This window comes from Pelobates fuscus, chromosome 7 (assembly GCF_036172605.1).
Source record: "Pelobates fuscus isolate aPelFus1 chromosome 7, aPelFus1.pri, whole genome shotgun sequence".
Lineage (NCBI taxonomy): Eukaryota > Metazoa > Chordata > Amphibia > Anura > Pelobatidae > Pelobates > Pelobates fuscus.
Window position 1 is genome coordinate 119,282,031 of NC_086323.1, and position 26,526 is coordinate 119,308,556.

At 37.8% G+C, this 26,526-nt stretch overlaps 1 protein-coding gene across 1 annotated transcript; it reads left to right on the plus strand.

The window, feature by feature from the left end:
* The first annotated feature begins 179 nt into the window (after positions 1-179).
* Positions 180-26,526, plus strand: CYTH4 (cytohesin 4). Its single transcript, XM_063426509.1, has 13 exons — positions 180-784; positions 3,649-3,728; positions 4,585-4,649; positions 4,775-4,841; positions 5,280-5,398; positions 5,716-5,796; positions 6,677-6,789; positions 15,245-15,393; positions 19,198-19,312; positions 21,289-21,365; positions 21,465-21,536; positions 21,788-21,933; positions 25,728-26,526. Exons 1-13 carry the CDS (start codon positions 682-684, stop codon positions 25,804-25,806), a joined length of 1,266 nt encoding a protein of 421 aa, XP_063282579.1. The 5' UTR covers positions 180-681; the 3' UTR covers positions 25,807-26,526.

The window sequence follows — 26,526 nt, forward strand, 5'->3', positions numbered from 1 at the left end:
TAAGGAGATAGAAAGGAAATTGCTATGAGCCACAGAAAAATGAGAAACAGGAAGCTCAACTCTTTAGTGCAATAATTCAGTATTTTTTTTTTTCTTTTTCATGTGACAGGAGACAGCTTTAGGAAGTATGACGCCATCAAGCAAAACATTAACATAAGCTTGCATGTCACCTTCTTATGACTAGAATATTTTTTTTTTTTTTTTTTTTATTACGAGAACTTCTGAAGAAGCATAGATCTGACCAGAACACCATAGTGTATAGGTTTATATAAAGGGAAGTAGAGGGGTCGAACTAATAACAAAGAAATTCAATTACAGAAGTGTTCTAGATGCAGAACAAAACAAGAAAAGGTAGGCTGACAACGATGGTGAATTAAGAACGCAATTCAGCTGTAAGTGTTGGAAAAAGAACAGATAAATTATGGATTGAAATAGAAAGGAACAGTACTGTAGACAGAAAAATAAATAAATATCTAAGGCTGCAATACTCATTATTACGGACGACAAATGGAGTGGGAGACATATACACGCAGCAGGTAAAAAAAAGTACTCTCATCAGAGAGCAGAAAGAGAACCGAGAATAGAAAGAGGAATACGTAGAGGTCAAAAGCTAGCTTAAGACAAAGGCATACAAAGCTGAGACAACAAGAGAAAAGAGGCAACACAAAAAAAGTTGTGCAAATGGGAAGCACCGACAGTGAGAGACCTGTTGTACAATCACAGAAAACCTGCAGATCTGACACAGAGAGAGATGTCCAACTTATAATGGAGACATTTGACAGGGGTGAGTGTCCAAAGTTCATTGCTGCTTTCTGTTTCCTGCCCTTATTCTAATTTGGAACTATTTATTCTACAGCTAGAGAGTGCATACTTTAATATTGTGCTGTGTCCTATTAATATACACACTGCTACGTGACATTCCGTGTCCCTAGATTGGTGTTACGGCCCCCCCTTCACTGTGACATGGTTTCTCACTAGGTGGTGGTGTCAATTCTCTTCTTTCTCTGTGATATAATGTGTATTTAGGTTGTATCCCCTTGCTATCTGCTCTGTGGTATGCTGTACCCCAAAGCTGGTGTCACCACATTTCCTGCTTGATGAGCTTTACGTGTCCCTAAAATAGCTTCACTACACTTTTGGATTTGTATTCTATGTATTCCGTATCTAATGCATCTAATGTTTAACTCCTTCACCACCAAGGTCATTTTTGTTTGAAAAAATTGTGATAGCAATTACTTAAGATGGGATGTATATATAACATATATCTCTCACATAAAGATAAAAAAAAGAACCAATTGCATTGCTATTTTTTCATTTATTTGCTAATCCTTTAGAGTATAAATCATTTTATAGATAATATGAAATCCCTTTAAAGTGTCTAAAATCTTAGTATAGAATCATAAAGCCAATAGTATCACATACAGTATCTTTTGTTTATCCATATTGACATGACAGATACATTTTAACATTTCTGGTGTTTTAAATATATATACATTTCGCGCATTTGTAATTTTACTAACTGTCTCTTGTGCTTAGATCATATTTTTCCTGGCATTGTGCAGACTATTGCCATTTCCTATTCGGTTCATAATTTTGCATCCTTTAAATGTTTATAACTTGTTTGATCACTTAAACATCAAGAAACAGGAAGTTAGATTGTTCTTTAAACAAGAAATGTGTTGCAACTAGATTCTCATCTGACACAGCTGGGGACTTTAACTTTAATATTTTATTTTGTTTGCTGCTTTTGCCACAGGCCTCCTCCTTACACTCTGCCGTGTGGTACTCCAAATGTTGTTGGTGTGGATTATTCTTCCCATAATGCAGCACCAATAACTGTTGCATATGAAAGTTACTAACACAATTTTAAACTTTTTATAGTCAACTTTGTCTATAGGTCAATCCTAGCCACCTATTATATTCAATGGAACTGCTAAATATATCCCATAAACCCCTGCTTAGCTCAGGAGAGCTTAACAGAATTTCCTCCTTAGGAACCTCTGGCTTAACAAAGGTAGTAGTGGAGGCAAAAGCACCAGGAGGACCCCAGGTAAGAAGTCAAACTGTCCAAAACATTTTTTGACTACTTACAATGGGGAGGGGGGCGCCATAGTACTCCTAAGAACAGCAGGAAGTAGAGGTTATTTACTTATAGTGTTCCTGCAATAGTTTTCCTTTGTTTATGCAGAATGTGTGTGGTAAAAAGCCATGAAAGGCCTGCACAGGGAAGTGGGAGTCTGTATAGTATACACTCACACTCTGAGTCCTCAACATAAAAGTGAAATGAATTTCTTTGATAGGGTTGGCTTAAATTTGAAGTGTTTTTGTTTTGTTTTGTTTTGGTTTTTTTACTTATATTGCTGTATGCTAACACAACTATTGCAGCTAAAAACCAAAAAATTTAAATAAATCGGGACACCATACCACCATAATCTATGCAAGGAGCACCAAGTGTTCGAAGGGTTCCTTTAACCCCTTAACGACACATGACATGTGTGACATGTCATGACTCCCTTTTATTCCAGAAGTTTGGTCCTTAAGGGGTTAAAACATTAGTTACAAAAGAGTCCTCTTTTCTCATGTAACAAAGCTACAGCATGTTTTGCTACAATTACCACTTGAGGATTGTCAGCAAAGCGGTCAGCATCGAACTGCATAAATGTTTAACAACCCTTGTGTCAACTAATGGTGGAACAAAGCCCACAGAGAGCAAGTGAAAAAAATGTCCAATTAGAATCTGTAAAAATGTCATATTCCATACGTTACTTATAAATATTTTATTATTTATTTTATAAAAGGTCTGCTGTGTAGATGATAAACACAGGCTACAGGTCGCTTTAAACAATGTTACCACTGTGCAGATAATATGTTGAAGCAGGCATTTTAAAGGAAATCTGCCATCATTTTTTTTAAATATTATTTCTAATAAAAGATTACATGTGTTATGGCCTTTATGAAATTTATATAGGCAAAAGCAAATAGCTATTTTCAATGCATCTACCGGTTCACCCTTGCTCAGTGATGGTGACCATTTTTAAGTCCTCTTTGGTCAGAAATACAAAAGTCGGATGAATACTTAGATAGGTTTATTGTTGAATCAAGGATAAAATAGAGATACGATATTTCGGCCATGAGGCCTAAATCATGGACGAAACATTGTATTTTTGTTTTAACCTTGATTCCACAATAAACCTATCTGAGTATTCAGCCTACGCTGTGCAGCCTGTTGCTCTTCACCTTTGGATGCATTTTAAAGGTTATCAGACCTTTAGTTGCTAATACCGGTGTGCAACAATTCATTAGTGGTCTTGCTGGAAATACAGCTTATCCGGCCAAAGACCATGCACGTAATAAAGAGCTAGTCTGCATTCACAGAACACATCAAAATGCATGCTGAGATGGTTTCAGACCTTCGAATTGTGCATGGTCTTAACTATCTTCTGACCAAGATAGTTTCTGTCTCCTAAACCAAGCCGTTTTATTATCAGTACCCTCTCTTTTTTTGTTACCAAGGAGCTTTATATCATGGGAAACTCAATCCACAATAACGAGAGTGCCAAATGCTAGTTTACACTATTTTGCACCCATGGAATTAATTTCAACTGCTTTTATGGCTTTTTTTTTAAATTTCTCTCTGAATTTACACAGGTACATATCTAGCTCAGGCAGAAGAACCCAAGATCCCGATCACACAATGCAGCAGAGAGGAGCTGCTTGAGTCTATAAAGGTGCAAACATCAGAATTATCTTTTGCACATCTTTCTGTTTCACATCTTCCTTTTTCAATTATTAGCTTCCATTCCCACAGATAGTTCTCCCTGTGTGTATCCTACCTTGTTTACCACTAACACGGTTATTCATTAAAGTGAGAATTCAAAGTGAATTTTAAATTTATGGTCAATTTACAATAAATGGAAACATTCTCTAAATTCATCTTTGCATTCCAATTGGGAATTTAAATTATAAATGTACTCTGAATTCTCACTTTAGCTAATAACCCTGTGTCATGTGAATTGTCAGGAATGGAAAGTATATTCAGAGTGAATTTTAAGGCAAATTGAAACATATCTCACCTAAGCAATATTGCTAATTCTGCTATTTTGACCTAATTCATGGTGAATTCCTAAAATAAAACAAACAAACAAAAAACTTTAGGGAATAAACCTGTTAGCCTTTTATTTACACTACGCTATGACTATAACTTTGAGGCATATGTTTATTTGAATTGACTGTGAAATACATGTTTTAAAAAAAAATAAAAAAAAATTATAGGGTAAAGTTATGAAAAGTAAAAAAAAAATGTTTGTAAAAATAATTGGAATATTCCTGTTAATTGCACTCCAGTTTTTATGTTGCTCCAGAAGTGATCTGCATACATGCCTGCCCTACCCCATTGTATATCTTGCATTTTAAAAAACCAAGTTATAGCATTAGCAGATTTTAAAATAGTAAACGATTGCTGCACTATCATATTTTGGTAAAACAAATGTAAAGGTATAGGTTGTTTGTCCAACATAATTTCAGCTTCTCTATACTCTCTATTTCAGCATTCACCTACTAACCTTCTCTATTTCAAACTCACAGAACCTGCAGAATGAGATAACTGAAATCGTGGCTGATATTGATGATTTTGAGCAAATGGAGCAGAGGTGAGCGCGGGAGAGTATGATTGGGGGAATTACACACTGCAGACAAAGTGATTGAGAGAATTAACAGAATATGTAAAGAATGGACTGTGTTGTGCAAACTTACAGCAGATCGTTCCTTCTCTTAGACGCAAAATCCAAAAGGAGAATGAGCTGTACCGAGCTAGCAGGAAATTTAATATGGACCCAGAAAAGGTAGGTAGGTCATGGAACAAGACCTCTAGAATTGAACTCCTATGACCTAGACTGTTAACAGTTTATTTAGAGTTTTATGATATATCTGCCTGCAGACTCTCTTAAAAAGCACATACAAACCCAGAATTACAATACAACACTATGAAAGACAAAGAACACCATGGAGAAATTGTAGGCTGGCAAAGTGGATCACTTTAGGGGCACTGGGCAGAATAAATCATTGCACTGTTCAAACATAATACATGTAAACTATTGTTGATCCATCTCACTGTAAAATAATAAGGATATTAGGGTTTGAAACATGTTTGTACAATTCTTTTTTTTGCATTTGTGCAAAGTGTACCACTATTACAGTCATTTCTTTGGTGCTATGCTCTGTTCACTTTTTCTGTGTATATGTGTATTGCTAACTCATTGATGGTGTTATGTTACTTTCAGGGCATCCAAATGCTAATTGAGAAGAAGTTTCTTGAAAAAGACCCTCATCAAATTGCTAGTTTCTTATATCAAGGAACAGGACTGAGCAAGTCCGCGATTGGAGAGTACATGGGTCAAATGTAAGAATGTACTAACAACATTTTATTGGGTAGTGATATATACTATTCAGAGACACAGGACTGATGGTTTAATATATAAAATCAGTAACTGTATAAACAAAATGTGTAGAAGATAATGCAAACTCAAGGTTAATCCCACAACTCTCTAATGTCACACAATGCAGCTGGACAATGCAGTGCAGCCGAATGCCATTAAACAATAAATAAAATCAATCTAGACATTCTACTAATATGTAACATACATTTTTTTTCCCAGCTGTACAAAATTGTTTCTTTACAATATATTTTCTCTCTCATCTTGTGTTGTTGGTCACTAGAGATCCACTCAATATTAAGGTTCTTCATGCATTTGTGGACTGTCACAATTTCGAAAAGCTTGGCTTGGTTGATGCTCTAAGGTGAGAATAAGTAAGGCAAAGGTAGCTGTGCCATGTATACAAATCATCCAACAATATATTGTGTACGTTACATTAAAAACAAAATAATGCTTTTTTTTTTACAGACATTGCAGTGTGTGTGTATCTCTTTAAGAAAATATTGACATATTGGGATTGAGATTGCTTCAACATCATTAATAGTTCATTGGCAGGCATTAACATACCGACAATTTCCTCCTTGGGTTTGTTGCCATGACATCTATTGTTACACCCATTTAATTTAATGTATTTTCTAAAGAATATTGAACCTTTAAACTAACTTGATAAGATTGTGTCTTACAACAGAGTAACCCATGGAAAATTAATGCTTTAGAGTTTTATTAATAACTCTCTGAGAAGCATGTTGCAGAGTCCCTAAATAATAAGGACATCTGGTCAACCTAAATTAACATTGCAAATACCAATTTTCACTCTTACATTCGGAAAGGGACAATTATTGACATAGTTGACTTTATGGCAACCAAGGCACATGTAATGCAAGTTAGTCATATGCTCTTGCAATTCAGCATAGAAAGACAAATGTATGTTACTGTGATAAGATTCAATTGCAATTTCTGGTCACTTTGTGATGTGCAAGGAGTGGGGGATGCCAGTCCTACAATTTTGCTATTAAAAAGAAAATCTGATTGTTATTCTGTATAATATATAGATGGGATTTTTCCTCACTGTACAAGTCTTTTACATTATTTTTGCTATTTAAATGTATATGCGCATGGATTTAGAATAGACACAATACAATTTGGTAATTAGATATGGAGTAAACACAGTGTGAAATTGTATATATATCAACATAACATTCTCATTGTACTAACTAAAGATTCTCTGTCTCAACCTCACACAGGCAGTTCCTGAGTAGATTTCGGCTGCCAGGAGAGGCTCAGAAAATTGATAGAATGATGGAAAGTTTCTCAGCTCATTACTGCAAGAACAACCCAGAAATCTTCAAGTCTACAGGTGCATAAATGTTTCAACCTTATGATAATATCAGATCAGTGTGAACGTTCTGTACTAAGCATAGTTGCAGTTTATATTTTCTTATGCAAAATCTGCTTGTTATATTTCTTAATACTCAGTTACATCAACACTTCTACTCCTGCATTGTCCTATCTCTAAAAATGTCCTCCCTGTTCCCGAAATACATTTATTTTAAACTCTGATGTAGCGTGAGCCAAAATAAGTTGCATGACAAATAAACATTCACTTGATAACTGTCACTTTCCTCAGTTTGCTTGTTACTGTATAAAGAAAAAAATAAGACAGTCTCTCAAGCCTGCTTAGAGTTACTTCACAAAATTAAATAAATCTGATAAATTAGTTTATTTGATAATGTATTACATATTTCTGTGATGGAACATTGGGTCATTGGACATCAAGTAATTTATTAAAACATTATTTGGGAGATGGTCTTTCAAATAAAGAAAGGATGGCCACAATTTGAATCCTCAGGATACCTACCGTTCTGGCCAAGTCTGAAGTAAAGGACCCCATGACATCTTCCTCTTATGTATAAGTGAGCTAATATAACGCATAATGCCTAACAAACAAAGAGATAACTGATGTTTTCATATATATGCACATTCTTAAATTAGACACAGTATCATGACTGCTGTCCCAACCAAAAACCCGTTGCCCCCCAATAATACACGTGACACCTCATTCTTGTGGATAAGGGCAACGGCCACAGCTTTATTTAAGATAACAATTTAACTCAGTCCAAATCTGCCAGCTGTTGGGTGTTTGCCCAACAGGCAGTTCTAACACACATTCGGGACCATGAGCCTCGACAGCCAGCTCCTCGCCATCAGCTACGTGCCGGCTGTCGTCTCCTCAATGTTCCTTTCTTCTTCTGCGCTGTCCAGGGAAACCGCCAAGCTGTGACAACACAAAACAACAACACAAGACACAAGCCACAGGGAGGGAGGGTAGGGAAACAGTCAGGAGCCCTCAACTGATTCTGCCGACTGGTAAGTCCCCTCCCTCTCCCATTCCTTAAGAACCACCAACATTAGCAACATTGTATCTTCCATGATCCAGCCCACACTCTTGGGCAGTAGCCATGTCCCCCCTTCCTTATTGTTCCAGGGGGAATCTTAATCTTTCATTAAAGCAGTAAGTATTTTGTTATGAAGCGCAGGACTTTTTTGTGGAGTTCTTCATTGATCAAACGTTTTAGCAAATTTCCTTAGTTCACAGATTTGCTGTAGTGTTGTAGTCTTGCTCATTTGTGTCCATTCTAGGACACTGGACTTCTGCACACTGAACTTAATAGACATTGCACTTTAGACCTATGATTTGTTAATGGTGATCTTTTTCATTATTCAGCTTTATGTAAAGGGACTGGAAACATTGTTCCAAAATATCTTGATATGGGGAACTATTATTTTCCTTTTACTGAAGAGATGTGAATAATGGCACCACCGCTACTGTGCTTGAGCTGCCTTGACTTTGAGGAAGCATATTTTTTATGGAATTAAGGTCAAACTTTTAATTTACTTTATCCTCATCGGGTTATAAGATGTTTACATGGATCATTTTGGGAGAGTGAATATATCCTCATGCAAAATATACGTCAGGTCACCTTTTACCTGTGGTCTTACCTTACACTCCTTTGCCGTGTCTTGGTCTCTCCTCACCAGTGCATGTCCCTCTAGTATTCCAGTCCAACCTGTTCATTGTTGCGGGTTTCTGGAAAGCCTCATCCCATCTGTTCCTTCTACTCATAGCTGTCTCGGGATATAAGCTATATGGGACTTATTTGTGTCAGTTTGTAGGTTTGGGGGTATATTGTAAAGTTGCATGGATGTTTGAGGGTAATTAACTTAGTGATACTTCAAAAAGTGCTTAAAGTGTAATTAAAATAGCAGCTCTACACACTAGTGTAAAATACCCTCTTCCCCACACACCACAATAAATGTACACCTTCTAATGGTACAAGATACATTTATACCTATGGTGGAGTGCTGAAATACAAAAATTAGGGGGTAGCTTACCCCATGTATATAAACATGTACAGAAAATTATCTAGTACATAGAAAACAATAGATATAGTGCAGATGATAATTATATTCAAGTAATATATCTTTAGAAGGTTAGATTACTCACATGTAGTGGAGCATATACATGTATTGGCTCCGTATAAAGGGCTGTAATGCTCTTAGAGCAGCATCACACCACTCCTTCATAAAGATGTTCCCTCCGGTAAAATAAAAAAAAAGAGAGGCCACCAATGTGTAGTATTTTCAATATAAAAGCAATAGAATAGGTGGTAGGTTTTGAGCTTACCTTATTTACAGCCTAAACTCCTGGCTCTAAGCAGGTATACAGGTAAAGTGCTACTATAGAGGGCGTGGCACTTTCCCAAATGAAGATTCATGAAGGCAATTCAGATGACTCTTAAAAATACTAATAAACTTATTAAAATAAAAAAAGAATAAAACAGTAATATAAAATCATAAAATACTGTCCACACTTTTATAAGGAGATCCTGTGCCAGCCAAACTGTGTTTCACTCCGTCCTGAGCTTCTTCAGTCAGATGTGAGTTAGTGCCAGATGTCTTCCTTTTTTTTTTTTTTTTATTCTTTATTTTATTCGTGCATGAGAGGTTACAAGCATATAGCAAGTGCCACAACAGCACACATGGGTTAAGCATCAGTGTTGACAATGTGGTACTCAGAAACTGCACTTTTTTTTTTTTACGTCGTAACAATCTAGTAACAAATTTATAGTAGAACATCAAGCGCATCTGTTTTGCAAGCTAAATTCAAACGCAAGTTTTATATGGCGCAATGAAAGGAAAGTCGCAGGCATGTCATGCTGGCTTATAGTCACCTACGTTAGCCAACATGAATTGCAGCGATCCCCTGGAAAGCAGGGTTAGTAGGCATAGCATAATATCTGCGATGTGTGATTTAAAGCATACCGTGTTGTTGCATACGATATTAATTAAGTAGCTGGGTCTCAGGCTATGCATATATGTCCGATTGATCAGCACTATAGTTTCTGCTTTCTATACGGATTAGCTGGGCGTATAAGTGATTAAGTAAAAACACAGTCACAAACATGCTTATACAGTGCTTATAAAATGCGAAGTAGGAAAAAGGGAGAGCATATAATATAATAGGGGGCACATGGTATGTGTTATAAGCGTATCTATACAGTAGTTTCAAGAGATTATGACTGAGTGATAGAAAAGCACGGTAAGACAATATGTTGTATTTGCTGAAACTAGCTATAACATACATGTGTTGTTAGTTAATAGTCACGTTTGTGAAGCGATAGACATATAGATTAATATATATGATAAACAATTAAACCAGCGTATATCTGGCCACTGGGGTTATACCTCTGTCATGGTCTATGCAAGGCAGGTGGGGGGTAAGTGCAGGGGAGCATTGACTAAATGCAGGCTGATCTTGCCACAGCAATACGCGCGATTTGCAACGTTATAAATTGCTAGATCGGGAGGAATGTATAAACAGGTGACAGATTGCATTCAGTACAATAGTAAAACTAAACTGGTTAAGGTACATCACTCGAAGCAATAATGAGATTACTGCAAAATAAATGGCTATTCAAAGCGTAGTACTACTTAGTGCCCCAAGATAGTGTTCGGTAGTTCATTGAGAGCCTTGTTTCCCCTCTACTTGCTGTGTACGATGGCAGTAAGGGGGGGGTGCTAGATGCGCCCGAGAATGCAGTCCCATACTGTGTCTAGCCGATGCCCCGGCGGGTTTCCACATAGTCCAGCTGTAGGGGTTTTCGTGGCGTCTTGTTGCCCCCTAGTTTGTTGATGCTGCTTCGGGGGTTAGCTCCGACGGTGTGTCGTGGATTCAACTGCTGTACAGCCGCTTGGGTCGTCTTGGCTCGTGCGTGGGATCGGTGTAAGCTGTTCTGTATGCTGAGAGGTGGATCATGTGGGTCTCCTGTTTGCATCAGTTGATTCGTAGGTCCGGATGGTTTCAATTGCAGGTAGGAGACTGCACCCGATAGGCCTCCCGACGTTTTCCGCTTCTAGGCCCGCTTGTATCTGCCTAGTCGGGCGGCCATTTTGGAGCCTCGTGCTGCGGGCCGTATCCACGAGGTCACCATTCTCTCTGCTTGCCGATATGTAGCACCCCTCTTCTGCAGGGCATGCCTGAAGCTTGCACAGAGGTAATCAAAGGTCTCCAGAGGTGATATGGGTGGCTGGGTGTGTGTTCCATGTTTGCGCCGAGCCGCCATTATGGGTTCATTCTGTCGCTCCACTTTTAGAACGTTTCACAACTGCTCCTCACACAGAACACCTGAATTATGTCTACATTGTAGCACTTGAACGAGCGAGCTGCCCCATACATTACTTCATTCTGACAATGTACTCAGGTGCCATCAGATAACATAAGCCCAGGAACTTGGCACCATCTTCGTTATTATACACTTAATAAATTATAAATCCAAGCTGCAGTAAGAGTGCCGGATCGTGCACTCATTCACCCGATGTCTTCCATTTTTAAATGTCATATAGACCCTCCCCCTGGGTTTGATGAGGCTTAAGGTAAACCAATCATATTTATTTCAGGCTGCCATACCCTTTATTTATAAATATTCACATGTTGCCATAAAATTGTATTGGTTGGCGGTATTCCCGCCTTTTTTCGCCATATTCTTATTGATTGGGGGTATTCACGTTTTTTTTTTCCGACTTATAGCTCATTGGTGGTCAGTGGTGATTGACTAATCTAGTTATTTCCCAGACTCAGTGGCGCCAGGATGGGTTTTACATAATTCAGGCCATGGACCCCTCTTGGGGTCATGTGTATCAAAAAGTGCATTGTTCTTAATAAACCAGTTCTTATACACACTTCACTAAGTCTCAGCTAGTGTTTGGGTGAGACAGGTATAAGAGATATCCAGTGTTGAAAGAGAGGGACACGTAATAGAGACGCTCAATCTGAGTGCTTAGCTCCATCGCACCGATAATTTATGTCAGGTGAGGGCAAATGTCCCTTAACTACATGACTTGGAATTTTATTGGCTAAATCCCAAGACAGTCATAGCTCCAATTAAAGGGTGTACACATTTATTTTCGTATTACTTTGTCTAGAAATTAGGTATCTTAAATATAGTTCTTTACAGAAAGATCTATAATGCTATAAACCTGCACAGTATGTACATAGGAAGATTATATGGAGAAACAGTGCAAAGGGCTCTTCACTTCTCTCTAAAGTAATTAGCATTGGAACTGTGTTTAAGTATGTCCAAATAATATTGAGGAAGTGAATGTTATATTTCATGCCAAATGAGATCATGAAGCTAACTATATGAGTCACAGGGAAAGCTTAAGTTCCTTATTTTAACACGTATTTTTCCCAGCACAGGAAGAAGTACAAACCATATTGCAATACACTTTATAGTTACACATTGAGTATATATTCTAACCAGTATTGTTTGGTGACGCAGGTTTCTTCTGTGCCTAGATTTCAGTAATTTCACAAGTAGATTTACCAATGTCTGTGAGGGAAATGGAGTTTCATTAACAGAGTGATTCACTAGTTCTGCAGGCATCTCAAAATGTCTGTAATTTGGGGAAAATCTTATTTTTAATTTAAAAAAAAAAAAAAAAATTAATTAGAAAAATTAATTACATTCAGTATATCTTTGTTTACAAAATCATCATATTTTAGCTGTAACAAATTTTCCCAATTATATTTAGCCTAGTGATCGCTGATACTCACTTCCATTAGGTTGTTCCCTAATAAATTATTACAGCGAGCTTATATGGACAAACAACAAAGTAAATATACAATAAGCTAACACCAACAAACAGGAAATAGACAACTTGGCAGGGATCTTTAGCTCAAAGATATATATATATATATATATATATATATATATATATATATATATATATATATATATTTCCGGGGTTTGGATATGTTGTATTATAAACTCCATATTAATCTTCCAAATTTTGTAAGATCAACTATTTTTCCCATATTTTGTTATATAGGCACAGTTTCTTTCTCACTGGATAGTACCCTTTTTTCCATTAAGCATTGGGTAGCAATCTGATTTTTAACCCTTGACCATTCAAATGGGGTTTGATTTTTCCATTCTCTAGCTATTATAAGTTTCATAGCCATTAGAATTTGTATGGATAAGGCTTTTTTAGGAAAGATCATATTATCCAGTCCAAAGTAAAAGAGAGCAGTACGAGATGACATTGGTACCGTTATCTCAGTTAAATCAGATATCAAAACACATTTTTTTTGCCATATCTTATCAATCTTATCGCAGGTCCACCACATATGTAGCAGATTGCCATTCTGTTTGTTACTCCGCCAGCATAGTGGGTTATCTTGGGCTTTAAATTTAAATAATTTTTCAGGATATAAGTGTCATCTATATACAACTTTCAAGTGGAGTTCCTGTATTGATAAGCAATGTGATATCTTACCCACTTGAGACCAACTGTCCCACCAAAGTTCTCTAGCTATTTGACATGCTAGTTCCTTTCCCCATGTCTTTTAAGCTTTAACTTTCTTAGCTGAAATCAGGAGCTCAAGAAGATCATACCATGCTCTCACAATTTTTTTATTTGAGGTGATGCACATAAGTCTATCAAATTGATCTTTTAGTTTTTTATCTTGTAGATCAATCATTTTAGTACCCAGGTAATATTGGGTTCTAATTAATGAAAAATGCTCTCTAACTGTGCAGCCAATATCCCTTTGGAGCTGGTTAAAGGTTTTAAATTTTCTTAATGAGTATAGGTCCTGAATTCTAAGATTTTTTTTGGGGAGACTTAAAGGGAGTTTAAAGTCAATGATATTGTATTCCAACAGTTCTAACGGGGTGGACATCAATCATTTGTCAACTTTTTTTTAATTGAAACCATTCTTCCAGTATATTTGTCAACACTATACATTCAGATTTAATCAAAATTATATCTAATTCTGATTGTTTACACCAAAACAGGGTTTCTAAATTATCGACATTCACTAGGTATTGTTCTATTTTATACCAATCTTGGTCTTTTTGAGCTGTCAATAGTATTTGAGAGGCGTGAGTTAGGCTATTTGCCAGTTGGTATCTAAAAATATCTGGATAGTTTACTCCCCCTTGAGTTTTCTTCTGATACAGGTGGTATCTCGAAATACTTTTATTACTCCAAATTAATTTTTCAACGAGTACTTGAAATTGTTTCATATATTTACATGTTGGTTTAATTGTAATCATCCTAAAGTTATAATTCCAAATGGGCAATATGTATTGCAATTAGGGTATTCACTTCAAGATAATTCATGGATCACATTTTAGATTCATCCTGCACAATTTCAATTACAATTTGGAGTTTTGTCATCCAAACTGATAGTTGCAAATCACAGCAATTTAGTATTTGAAGACCAATAAAACCCACACAAATGTCTGCATTCATCACCAAGAGCACCCCAGGCTTTTACATGTGATCCAGGAGAAGATTTTCATACCATTGTTTTATACGATCTTTGCTCAGGACTTTCATGCTTGTTGTGTTTTGGGTTTTTGGGGGAAAAAGATGAGCCTATCATGGGTATTACCTCGCTATATCACATGTTGAAATGTATTGTATTGTATGAAGGTTATAATGACTTCCTCAATGCCCATATATATTTTGATCGAGAGATAGTGAGTTTAAGTTTAGGGCAGTGGACATTCCTTTTAAAATCTAAATGGGCTTGTCACCATTAGTGCCAAGGGTCTACTATTAGTAAAGTGGGCTTGAAGTTACTATTGCCATCTGAACTAATAATCCACTTGGCATTCTAAGGGGATCTTTAAATGTGGCATAAATAGTGAGAGGGGGCACACACTCCTATACCTTAATAGACTTGTGACTTTTTTCTAAATTTGAACTTTTTTGTGAATTGTTCAAGGCTTCATTCCAGAGCCTTCCAGAACTGATCAGCCCATTGAGCATATATCTGGCAAATATTTAAAGGGGATTTGGTTACTGTTCATTTTGATATAGGGCTAATATGAGGCAATCAGGGGGTGGGTTTGTAAAATTAGAAACATTATACATGTATTGAAATTTCTCTGAATATGTGCTTATGAATCACAATAATATGCCAGTTTTTTTCAAATTAGATTAACAAATTCTGAAAGTGAATTACTCCACAAGCATAAAACAAACAAAACATGACTGAGTGCTGTTTAATGAGTGGAATACCGGAATTTAATTTCACCATCAATCTTCATTTTGGCTCCATGAAAACAATGGATAAAGTAACAATTTAACTAAACATTTGGTAGAAATTTTGATTATTTCAGTAATGCTTGGATAAATGTTTCACTTAGGATGGATTGTTAGATTTTATTTTGTTTTTGTACATGTAGTTTAATGTGAGTGATATATTTCCATTACAATTTGGAGTTTTCTCATCCAAACAGATAGTTGCTACATTGTGTCCTTCTCATTGATTATTCTGAACACTACCTTGCATAACCCGAATGTAAAACAGAAGCCAGATCTCCAGCAATTCCAGTCCATACACAAAGGAATTCATGCTGGAGGAGACCTACCCACTGAGCTACTGACAGTAAGTAATCATTAAGCATCAAAACAAAACATCATATAATATGTTTGTATTAGTTGTAGTGAGCAGAACACTGAAAACCTTTGATATCTGTGAAGGGTACATTAGAGTACCCACCACTTTGTATGCCAATTTTACCCAACCTTGGCTGGGTGTTCCTAATGAAATATGAAGTACATTTTGTATATATGATCATTAACACAGTAATCAAAGATTGATGCTGGGCTCCCCTCTTCCATCGCTCCAGTGACAGGCAGCTCTCAGGTGGGCTGGTGTTCTGCAGATTGTGGGGGATTCTTAGTTCAGCTCTCTGTAGCCAAAACTTTACTTTGTCCAAGAGTCTTCCAGGTCCAGGTTCTGTGTGACAAAGCTGAGACAAAGCTGTGATCCTGTCCAACCTAACACTGGAGCAGGGAATGAAGTAAGGGGTCTAGCAAAGGGTCATGGGTTCGATGACGTCTACTTCCTAGCCAACACTCGGATAGATGGTGGAGTGAGAAGGATTAATAAGGACTGTGATGAGGACTGTGGCTATAATGGCACCCACTTCAGAAACAGCTGCACAGCAATGTTAGAATGTGCTTTTGTTCTCAGCTGTGTATTTTAAACTTTGCTCACTATTCTTAGGATATCCTGGCCTTCACCTGTTTCCCATTTATGAATTGGTGCTGTGTGTATTTTGACCCTTGGACTGCCTGACTTCAATATTTGGCTTGTCATTGAGTTTTGGTTACCATGGACATTTCCTGCCTCCCCGTGCTTCATGGTGATCTATCAAAATGAACATTGCAATAGATATACTAGAAAAATGCCTTAGGTCTGAATGTTTTTTTTTTCTTTTTGTTTTTTACATTTGAAAAGTCACCATTCCAGCTGTATCCTTATACAGTGTTAAACACATACTTACTGCTACTCAAATAACTTTTCAGATTCTGTGGGGTTTTATTTGAATATAAAATCAAACTTCTTCAGTATTGTGGCACAAGAGGTACAGAATAACATGTATCTGCTGACTGTATCCAGAGCATTGTACCTCAGAGGTACTCTAGTTTTGCCTCTCTAAATATGGCTCAGTGAATATACCTTTAGGGCTTCTATTTTTATTGTGGTTACTGAGGAATAATGCAAGCTTGTCTGCTTCAGGATCTCTGTCATGTTCAGGTTAAAAGATATCTCAGTTATTTATTTTTGAGTGACCCTGTTATGACACACTCTATTTAAAATATAGTAGCTCCTAAAGCATACATGCATAAAGTCCAAAAGGGCTTGCACCCACGGGCTAAAATAATGGCTTGACCTGGTGTTTAAATCCAGCAGAAGATAAACATAAAATTATCCAACAAAATGGAAAGCGCTGCTGGGTCGTCTTTAAGCATTAAAACATAACCTTTATTATCAACGTTTAAAGTTTTAGCTCACAGTGACACATTGATAATAAAGGTTCGGTTTTAATACTTAAAGGGTTACTTCATAGGCATGTGCAGCCTATTGCGTAAGGGTGTGCACCCTAAAGCACAAACACACGCCGCGTGTATATGTATGTATATATATATATATATACACACACACATACATACAATGCTGTGTGTGTGTGTGTAAGGGTGCTGTGTGTGAGGGTGCTGTTAGTGTGATGTGTGTGTGAGGGTGATGGTAGTGTGCTATGTGGTGTGTGTGTGTGTGTGTGTGTGTGTGTAAGGGTGCTGTGTGTGAGGGTGTTTGTGTGTGTGTTTCTGAGCGTGCTGTTAGTGTGCTGTCTGTGAGGGTGCTGTTTGTGTGTGAGGGTGCTGTTTGTGTGCTGTTTATGAGGGTACTGGTAGTATGCTGTGTGTGCGTTTGTTAGGGTCCTGTTAGTGTGCTGTGTGAGGGTGCTGTATGTGAGTGGGTGCTGTATGTGTGTATGTGTGTGTGTGCTGTTTGTGTGCTGTATGTGTGTGTGTGCTGTTTGTGTGCTGTGTGTGTGTGCTGTATGTTTGGGTGATTGTGGGGGTGGAGGTGGGGGCAGATTAGTTAATATCCCCCTCTCCCCCAATTTAAATTCTTCCTGTCAAGGCCGCACTTTGACTGACAGACGCTCAGTCACTGACAGATGCACACACTCACTGATAGATGCATACACTCATTGACAGACACACAATCTCATATACACTGACAAACAATGACACACAAACACTCACTGATTTGACACACTGATAGACAGACATACACTTACTCGGACACACACTCACTGACAGATGCACACTCTCACTGACAGACACACACACTCACTGACAGACAAACGCACACATTCACTGACAGACACACACACACACTTACTGACAGACGCACACTCACTGACAGACACACACACTCACTCACACTCACTGACAGACACACACACACACACTCACATTCAGACACACACTCACATTCACTGACACACTCATAAACACTAATACACACTCACTCACATTCATTGACACACATATTCACTCACACACACATTCACTGACACACACTCACTTGGGCTTGTCACCAGTGGGGTACCTCAAGGATCTGTACTTGGACCCATTCTCTTTAATATTTTTGTTAGTGATATTGCAGAAGGTCTTGATGGTAAGGTATGTCTTTTTGCTGATGAAACTAAGATATGTAACAGGGTTGATGTTCCAGGAGGGATAAGCCAAATGGCTAATGATTTAGGTAAACTAGAAAAATGGTCAGAGTTGTGGCAACTGACATTTAATGTGGGTAAGTGCAAGATAATGCATCTTGGACGTAAAAACCCAAGGGCAGAGTACAGAATATTTGATAGAGTCCTAACCTCAACATCTGAGGAAAGGGATTTAGGGGTGATTATTTCTGATGACTTAAAGGTAGGCAGACAATGTAATAGAGCAGCAGGAAATGCTAGCAGAATGCTTGGTTGTATAGGGAGGTATTAGCAGTAGAAAGAGGGAAGTGCTCATGCCATTGTACAGAACACTGGTGAGACCTCACTTGGAGTATTGTACACAGTACTGGAGACTGTATCTTCAGAAGGATATTGATACCTTAGAGAGAGTTCAGAGAAGGGCTACTAAACTGGTTCATGGATTTCAGAATAAAACTTACCAGGAAAGGTTAAAGAATCTTAACATGTATAGCTTGGAGGAAAGGCGAGACAGGGGGAATGTGATAGAAACATTTAAATACATAAAGGGAATCAACACAGTAAAGAAGGAGACTATATTTAAAAGAAGAAAAACTACCACAACAAGAGTACATAGTCTTAAATTAGAGGGACAAAGGTTTAAAAATAATATCAGGAAGTATTATTACTTTACTGAGAGGGTAGTGAATGCATGGAATAGCCTTCCAGCTGAAGTGGTAAGGTTAACACAGTAAAGGAGTATGCGTGGGATAGGCATAAGGCTATCCTAACTATAAGATAAGGCCAGGGACTAATGAAAGTATTTAGAAAATTGGGCAAACTAGATGTGCTGAATGGTTCTTATCTGCCGTCACATTCTATGTTTCTATGTTTCTATATATGGGCCTGAGATGTATCCATAAAACTGACCTGCGTAGTCGGAGAGATCTTTCACATAGATCTGTGCATTACCAGCAAGCACAGACTATGCTTCTTGGGAGGTTCAGTACACTAATAAGTACTTTGAGAATCATCATGCTTGAGGTTACTTACAAATTCCTCCTGGGGCACCAAATTTAATTATCATGGTCTGGCAGACCATTTGGACAGGATAACCATGAGCTTGGCTAAATTAATGTACTTTATCTAGCTTGTATTCAAGTTACAATAACTTAATGTTATACTGTTCTCCATGGCAGGAAATGTATGAAAGTCTAAAGAAGGAACCATTTAAAATGCCGGAGGAAGAGGATGCATGGGAGACAACTCACGCCTTCTACAAACCACAACGTGAAGGTTGGCTACTCAAGTTAGGTGCGTTTTATCCTTGTCTCCCTGTGAAAGAAATGAATAGGAAAAGTAGCAGATAGTCATGTAATACTGATAAGTGCAGTCTTAGCAACCTCTAACCTGTGCTGTATCAAGATGCTTGCAATCAATGAATTGTGTTATATTAGAGAAATAGTCTAATTTATCTTGTGTTTATCACACTTTGGTGTCTTTATCTCTGAAATCTTCCCTTTGCTGCACAAAATATTAATTAGCAGAACTGTTATCAACATATTGTCGCAGTTAAAAGAGAAAGAAATTCAGTGCTTTGATATACTGGTACAGTTCTGGTACGCAGCTCAACAACCAAATTTAAGCCAGGGGTTGTAGCACCTTTAATGTCATTTTGCCACAGTGCCCCAGGAGGGTTAGGTGTGTCATAGTCACACACCGGATGCCACATTTACCTTTGCATCCCAGGAGTGAGGGACGTTCCCGACTCCCTCACCAGCCATCAGCTGGTTCATCCGTTCTTCTGCGGCACGCTGCAAGTGCAAGGTGCGCCACATATAGTTCTGGCCTGCTGGACCCTGCAGCCACTCCATGTGAGTAATGGCATGCAGGGGAAGGAAGGCATGCTGGTGGACACTCTTTATTCCATACTTACTCTGTCCCCACACTGCTCCCTGCTTCCCTTAGGGTGTCAGAACCCTAGGGGATCCATGGTAACATATTCAGGGGCAGTGTGGGCAACAACCAGCTAGGTGGTCAAACCAACATAGCATCCCACCCACATACGTGGCGTGGACACCTACCTGCACTAGAGTGGCCTCTTGATTATATAGGTCCAGAGAACCCTCCTTATAGGAGGGACTTCTCTCCCTTTCCCCTACTTTAGCACCAACCACCCTGGGTGGTGTGCTTAGTTGTTTAGTAAACACCCTAGGGGGTCACAAGCCTTCTCTGCCTTTGATAACCTTTGTCTGTCTGAACTTAACTTGGTTAACCCCTGCCTCCCTAGATCAGTGTTGGATCTTATGGTAACTCTTTGCCTATTTGTTTAACCAGGCAAAGACTCTATACTTCTGATTGCTTATCCTGACTAAAATATCTGCTAAGACTTTACTTTGTTTTGATGGTCCTGGTCCTACACTATTTGGTTTTGGTTCCTGGCTTTTCAGCTAATGCCATTTGTTTAATCAATAAAGACTTTCAGTTAAGTGACCATGTTTTGTACAAATATAATTTAAAATACATCATCTAATCCAGCGACTATGCAGTGGATATATTATTCAGTTTACAAAGAAAAGCTGTCATTTGTTGTGTGTGTATGTCTCTCTTCTTCCTGTAAAGAGTATGTGGGTCAATATACAATATTTAAAGGGACATATGAATCAGCTACAGCAAACAATATGCTGTTTCCATTGGATACATATCAGAAAGTAAATTGCAATTCTAGTGACAGGAACTTGCTTCTGTTAGCTATCAGTTTCGCTCTATTACACTTTCCAATCCTATTCAAACTGCTGGGATTGCATTTCCAGGCCCACCATCAATTTTGACTGTGCCTGCGAGCAATGGTCACTCTACAAATATCACTCTTGATTTCCCATGATTCCCTCCGCCTCAGAGGTTACTTTATCGGTTCTGAAATGTAGAGCTAAACCTACCACCAATACAACAAGTGCCTCGGATATGTAGGCAAAAAATAAATACATTAACTTGTATGTATCTTTCACTCCATTGGACATCACCGAAAATATTTCTTCCCCATTACTGTGAACGGTATAATATATATTTTCAGACATGATCTGACATTGCCTGATGTTGTATCTGATGTTTTGTGAAAGAGTCAACGAAGGAAGATGATCGATAGGCCACTAGTGGACTAATGTGTTAATTAAAATTAAAAAAAAATTAAAAAATGTGAGAATCTTTCATATCAATGTTTGGAAAAAATATTAACTTAATTTATTTTTGTTATAGTCTTAATTTCAGTTTTGGAGCTTTTCTCTTTAAAGGTGGCCGTGTGAAAACATGGAAAAAACGATGGTTTATTCTCAAGGACAACTGCCTGTATTATTTTGAGTGCACCACGGTGAGAACGAGAAATATATAATGGTGTTAGAAATGGGTTGGCACCTCTTACATGTATGGGGGAAATACTAACTCCAATTTGTCGTTCTTTCTAAAAAAGGATAAAGAACCTCTTGGAATAATCCCCTTGGAGAATCTTTCCGTTGAAAGAGCTGAAGACCCCAAAAAGCCAGTAAGTAAAAATAGACCTTATTAATTATCAGTAGAAGAATCACAGATCAAATATTTGGAAATTTCAATATAATGTTTTCACATTTTTATCCATTAATTCCATTAATTTCAGATTATCATAGTCTGTTATGCTTTCATTTGCTCCATGATTTTTAATTTACTCAATAATTTACATTTTACTTATTATACCCCTTCATTTTTACACTCACTCTATATTTCTCCTGCAATTTACATTATTCTTTGTTTTCCAAGCACTGTTTTGATCTGCATGCGAGGGGTCAGACAGTCAAAGCTTGTAAGACACACGCTGATGGTCGCATGGTCCAAGGGAACCACCAATCATACCGTCTATCTGCCCAAAGCCATGAAGAGAGAGAATGCTGGATGCAGAGCCTCATGTAAGAGACAATGACATTTTGTTCCCTTCATCTGTTCTGTATATGTTGCTATGCTTCCTGTAGATACATAGATAGATAGATAGATAGATGATAGATAGATAGATAGATTGGATGGATAGCACTAGTCTATCTATTCAGAAGCCCATTATTCCATCTGCGAAATGAATGAAGTGGCAGTAACAAAGTTAATAAGTACCAGTTTAGGTAGTTATCTGCAAACTGCTGAAAGATCAAAATTAGGAAAAGTCATTTTCTTAATTTTGATCTTTCAGCCGTTTCGATGATAGCTCGTTAATTTGTTATGCTTACGTAGGATTGTCATTATTAAAGGGACACTCCAGACCCCTAAAGACCTTGAGCTTGTTGAAATGCTGTATGTGTGAAGAGTGTCCTCTTTTTAATTTATGAAAAGTGCAGATTTCAATAGAAATTGTCACGTTTATAAATTAACTTTGTTACACCCCCCCGGACGTCAATCAGACAGCAGGTCATGTTACTTCCTGGTTGTCTAGCTCAGAATAGCTAAACTCAAGAACAGGCAATTGCCCTAAGCATCTGCTTTTCAATCTCTTTTCATTGTTCAGATTCGTAAAGTCTGTGATTGGACAGGCACAGAAAGTCTGGGCAGGGTTAGAAGGAGAGGACTTGCAAAGGCAGCAGACAAGAGAACTGGAGCTTTGCAAATTGTTTTTTAGATATACCCCTAATAATAAGATGCATAAATAAATGTATGCAGATTTTCACTGGAGGAATGTTTCTTCAAGCGTACCAAATTAGGGAGCTATCTGCTAAACAGCACAATAATTTGGTATCCTTACATAGGCAATCCTATGTAAGGATAGCATACTAGGAAGCTATTTACTAAACAGCTAAAAGAACAAAATTAAGAAAAATCCTTTTCTTCACATTGCTCTTTCAGTTGTTTCGTAGATAACCTAAGTTGCTATGCTTGTCAATACAAAAGGATTTGATACTAATCGATTTGATACATTATGGATCCATTCATCCTCATTTTGTTTTCGTATTGCAGCAATTCGGAAATTCGAACGCTTCCAAGTTGCCAATCGGTCAAAATTTAGATGAAATAAAAATGTTTTCAAAACAAATTGCACAAGTGTACATCCTAGATTCCTTGTCAGTTTTTGACTTCATAATAAATATTCTAGAATAGAAGGTAGCTATTACCAGTGAGATAACTCAGTGGATTTGACTCCATCTACAATATTCCACAGTAACAATTCATGGTCAACTCAGCCTTTAATTTTTCTAAGGTAGATGAAATGAGTATAATTAAGTAGGGCAATAAAATCCAGACCCCAGGGCAAACTTGATAAATGTGTCATTCCTGGTTAAATACTATGATACTATATAATATTATAATTTACAAAATCTAACGTTTAAGAGATGTACAGTTCCCATAATAAGTAACCTTCCTGAGTTTGCCTGAACCAAGTTTCCTTTGATTTTAATAGGGATTTATCTCGGCAGCACAACTTGAGGAGAACTTTCAATTTTTTGTGACAGCCCTGCATAAATTTTCTCCCCGAGAAGGACTATGTTGACCTTTTCATGAGCTTAGAGTGTACCAGAATAAATATTATTTTACTTTATTCACCCGCAGCTAGCAATATACTGGCATACTTGCCTGCAACTTTAAGATTGCTGTAGAGGGAACGGGGGCTTTTGTCCTTGAGGGGGCATGTCAACCAGACATATGTGTTAAGCTGAGCTGACCAAACGCTATTTACTGACTGACCGACCAACCATGCAAGTCAATATTCCACCGATGCAGGGGGACAATTAGAGTTTAGGAATAGTGATGTCCCGAAGTTCGCCGCGCAATGTTCGGTCCGCCCCCTATTCGTCATCATTGAGTGAACTTTGACCCTGTACCTCACAGTCAGCATACACATTCCAGCCAATCAGCAGCAGACCCTCCCTCCCAGACCCTCCCACCTCCATGACGAATAGGGGGCGGACCGAACATCACGCTATGTTCGCCGGCGAATGCTTCCTGGCGAACTGTTCGGGACATCACTATTTAGGAACAATTACTGCTTGGTAGTTGCAAATAGACTACCCCTGTCAAATCTTATAAACATTATCACCTTTATTTTATTTTATATGTTAATTTAATGCACAATTTAATAGTGGAAAATATTAATGTTAATAATTTAAGATGTTAGTGCCTATGTTAGTGCCTAACTCATTATGGTGGCGATTTATCAAGACAAAATAATGTTGGGAGCAAAGTGCTAAATGTTGAGAGACATTCTCTTGGTTTCCATGGTGATTTCTCTTTAGTTGACACTTTGCCACAGAATAGCTCCTGTTTTTGCCTTGATAAATCACCCTCAATGTTTTAAATCATCATACATTTTGATACCTAACTACCTAGTCTTTGCCATATGAGGCAGTACAAAGGCTGAATATGCAAGGAAAAAACTAATCTTGAATTTTTAGAATCATTGCAATGAAATAATGCTTTCATATTCCGCACTATACAAATGTTTTCCTACCTGCGTTGTAAAGGTCAGAAGACAGTTATATTTGAGAGAGATAAAGCTTTATTATAGAAAAGGCACTATATTTCTCCAAAGAGGTGTAGGTGATAAAGTATGAAATGCGTATTTTACCTTTTTTAAATAGGGCACTAAATTTATACTGCAAATAAATGGTTTGGAACTAGCATACGTATGCCTGTGTTTGCCAGATTGACTACGTGTTCCTGGAAACATATCACTTATTTATGCTGATGGACAGTATACAAAAAGTGCTGGCCATGTAATATGTGGACGTCATAAACTGCAGGAGAGAAATCAATTAATTAATCACTGCGATCTTTTGGGAACCATCTGTGTTTAATGTATTAGCTTTTTACAAGATGTGAATTCTACATACTTCAATGTGTCAGTTTTCATATGCAGCCCATCACGGCAATGCTAGGTGACAAAAAGACCAGGGGCTTCAGCCCAAGGGAAAAATTATACACATAACAGATTATGTAATTGGATGTGTTATTTCTAACTTAGTATTATATTGGACTCTGGGCATTCTTACAATAAAATGGAGCTATACTTTGCCTGGAGCTTTTCAGAACCACACTTGAGGCTCTAGCCCCTGACAACCCTCCCCTGGCAATGCCCCTGCAGCCAATCACATTCTGTGGATTAGATAAAACATTCTATTTAAAGGAACACTATAGTGTCAGGACCACACACAGGTATCCCTGACACTATATTGTTAAGCTAACTATTTAGATTCCCAGCCCCCTTTGATCTCCGTAAAAAGGTAATTTTACTCACTTTTCTCCCACCCAGAGCCCCAACTCAATAACTGAGATAATTACTTTTGATGACCTCAGCCATTACAATGCTTTCCCATAGTAAAGCATTGGGACGCTATTGAGCATGCAAGGCAAAATGCAGTGCTTCGTCAATGAGCATGTCCTCATAGAGATTCCTTGAATCAAAGCACCTCTATGGGGAGTGTTCAGTGCCTACATGCAAAGTGTTGAGATGCTGAATGCCAGTGCTGCACACTGTGCACAACTGACACAGGAAACACCTTTGGTAACCATCTGAGTGACTGCCACTAGAGGTAAAACTAGCCAGCAATGTAAACACTACCTTTTCTCAGAAAAGACAGTGTTTACAGTGATAAGGCTTTAGGGACTGCAGGGCCATGCTATAAACACTAGAACCACTACATTAAGCCCTTTAACACCCTTTGACAACTATTTAGACAGTTTGCTCCCTGTTTAGAGTCTCACAATATCTCACTTTGTTCTTCAGATCCAGTATATCATGGGATCCATTTTATGATATTGTATCTATTCAGAAGAAAATAACAGCAATCAAGAAGAGTCATTAATGAGGATGGATCATGTGTGAATATGTAGAAATATAAGACGCCTGGACTGGTAAACTTTACAGGGAACTTGGATCATCATGTTAAGATAACAACACCTCTTTTAAAGCAGACTTTCAATATTAAATATATGTAAATAGTGTTATGCGAAACACATCACAAATAATGAAGGGGGTAATGATACAGGAAGCATATTACAGTCAGAAGGGAAAACCCTGCCTGAATTGGGTATTCTCCCTCCACACCTTCTCCCAAAGTTGTTTCTTTCCATTGAAAATCTGTCGATCTGTCAAATAGCTTCATCCATTTTGTTTTCATGGCTGTTCTGCGGAGTAGTTGGAGGTTTCATTGTTATATCAAGTTATAGTGCCTGCTATATGAAGCATGATATAAGTTCAGGCCACCGTGAGAGTTACCTGTATATAGGCAATTTGATTTATTTAGTATATAGGCCGAATTTTCAAGGTCCAACAGCAACATAATGTGAGGAAATCTCCTCATTGTACCTAATAATCTACACTCTGTGTTTTAAGATGAAAGGTCATTGTAGTAAGAATTCCCATTATTAATCTGCAAGGTACCTGGGTGACCACTATTAGCTACATCTAACAGAGTTTATTTATTAAACTGGGAACCAAGTTCGGGAATTGTTGGCCTATGATTTGCAATTCACCAATTAGGTGAATAATTATCTGAATGCTAAATACTCACAAACTTTTAACA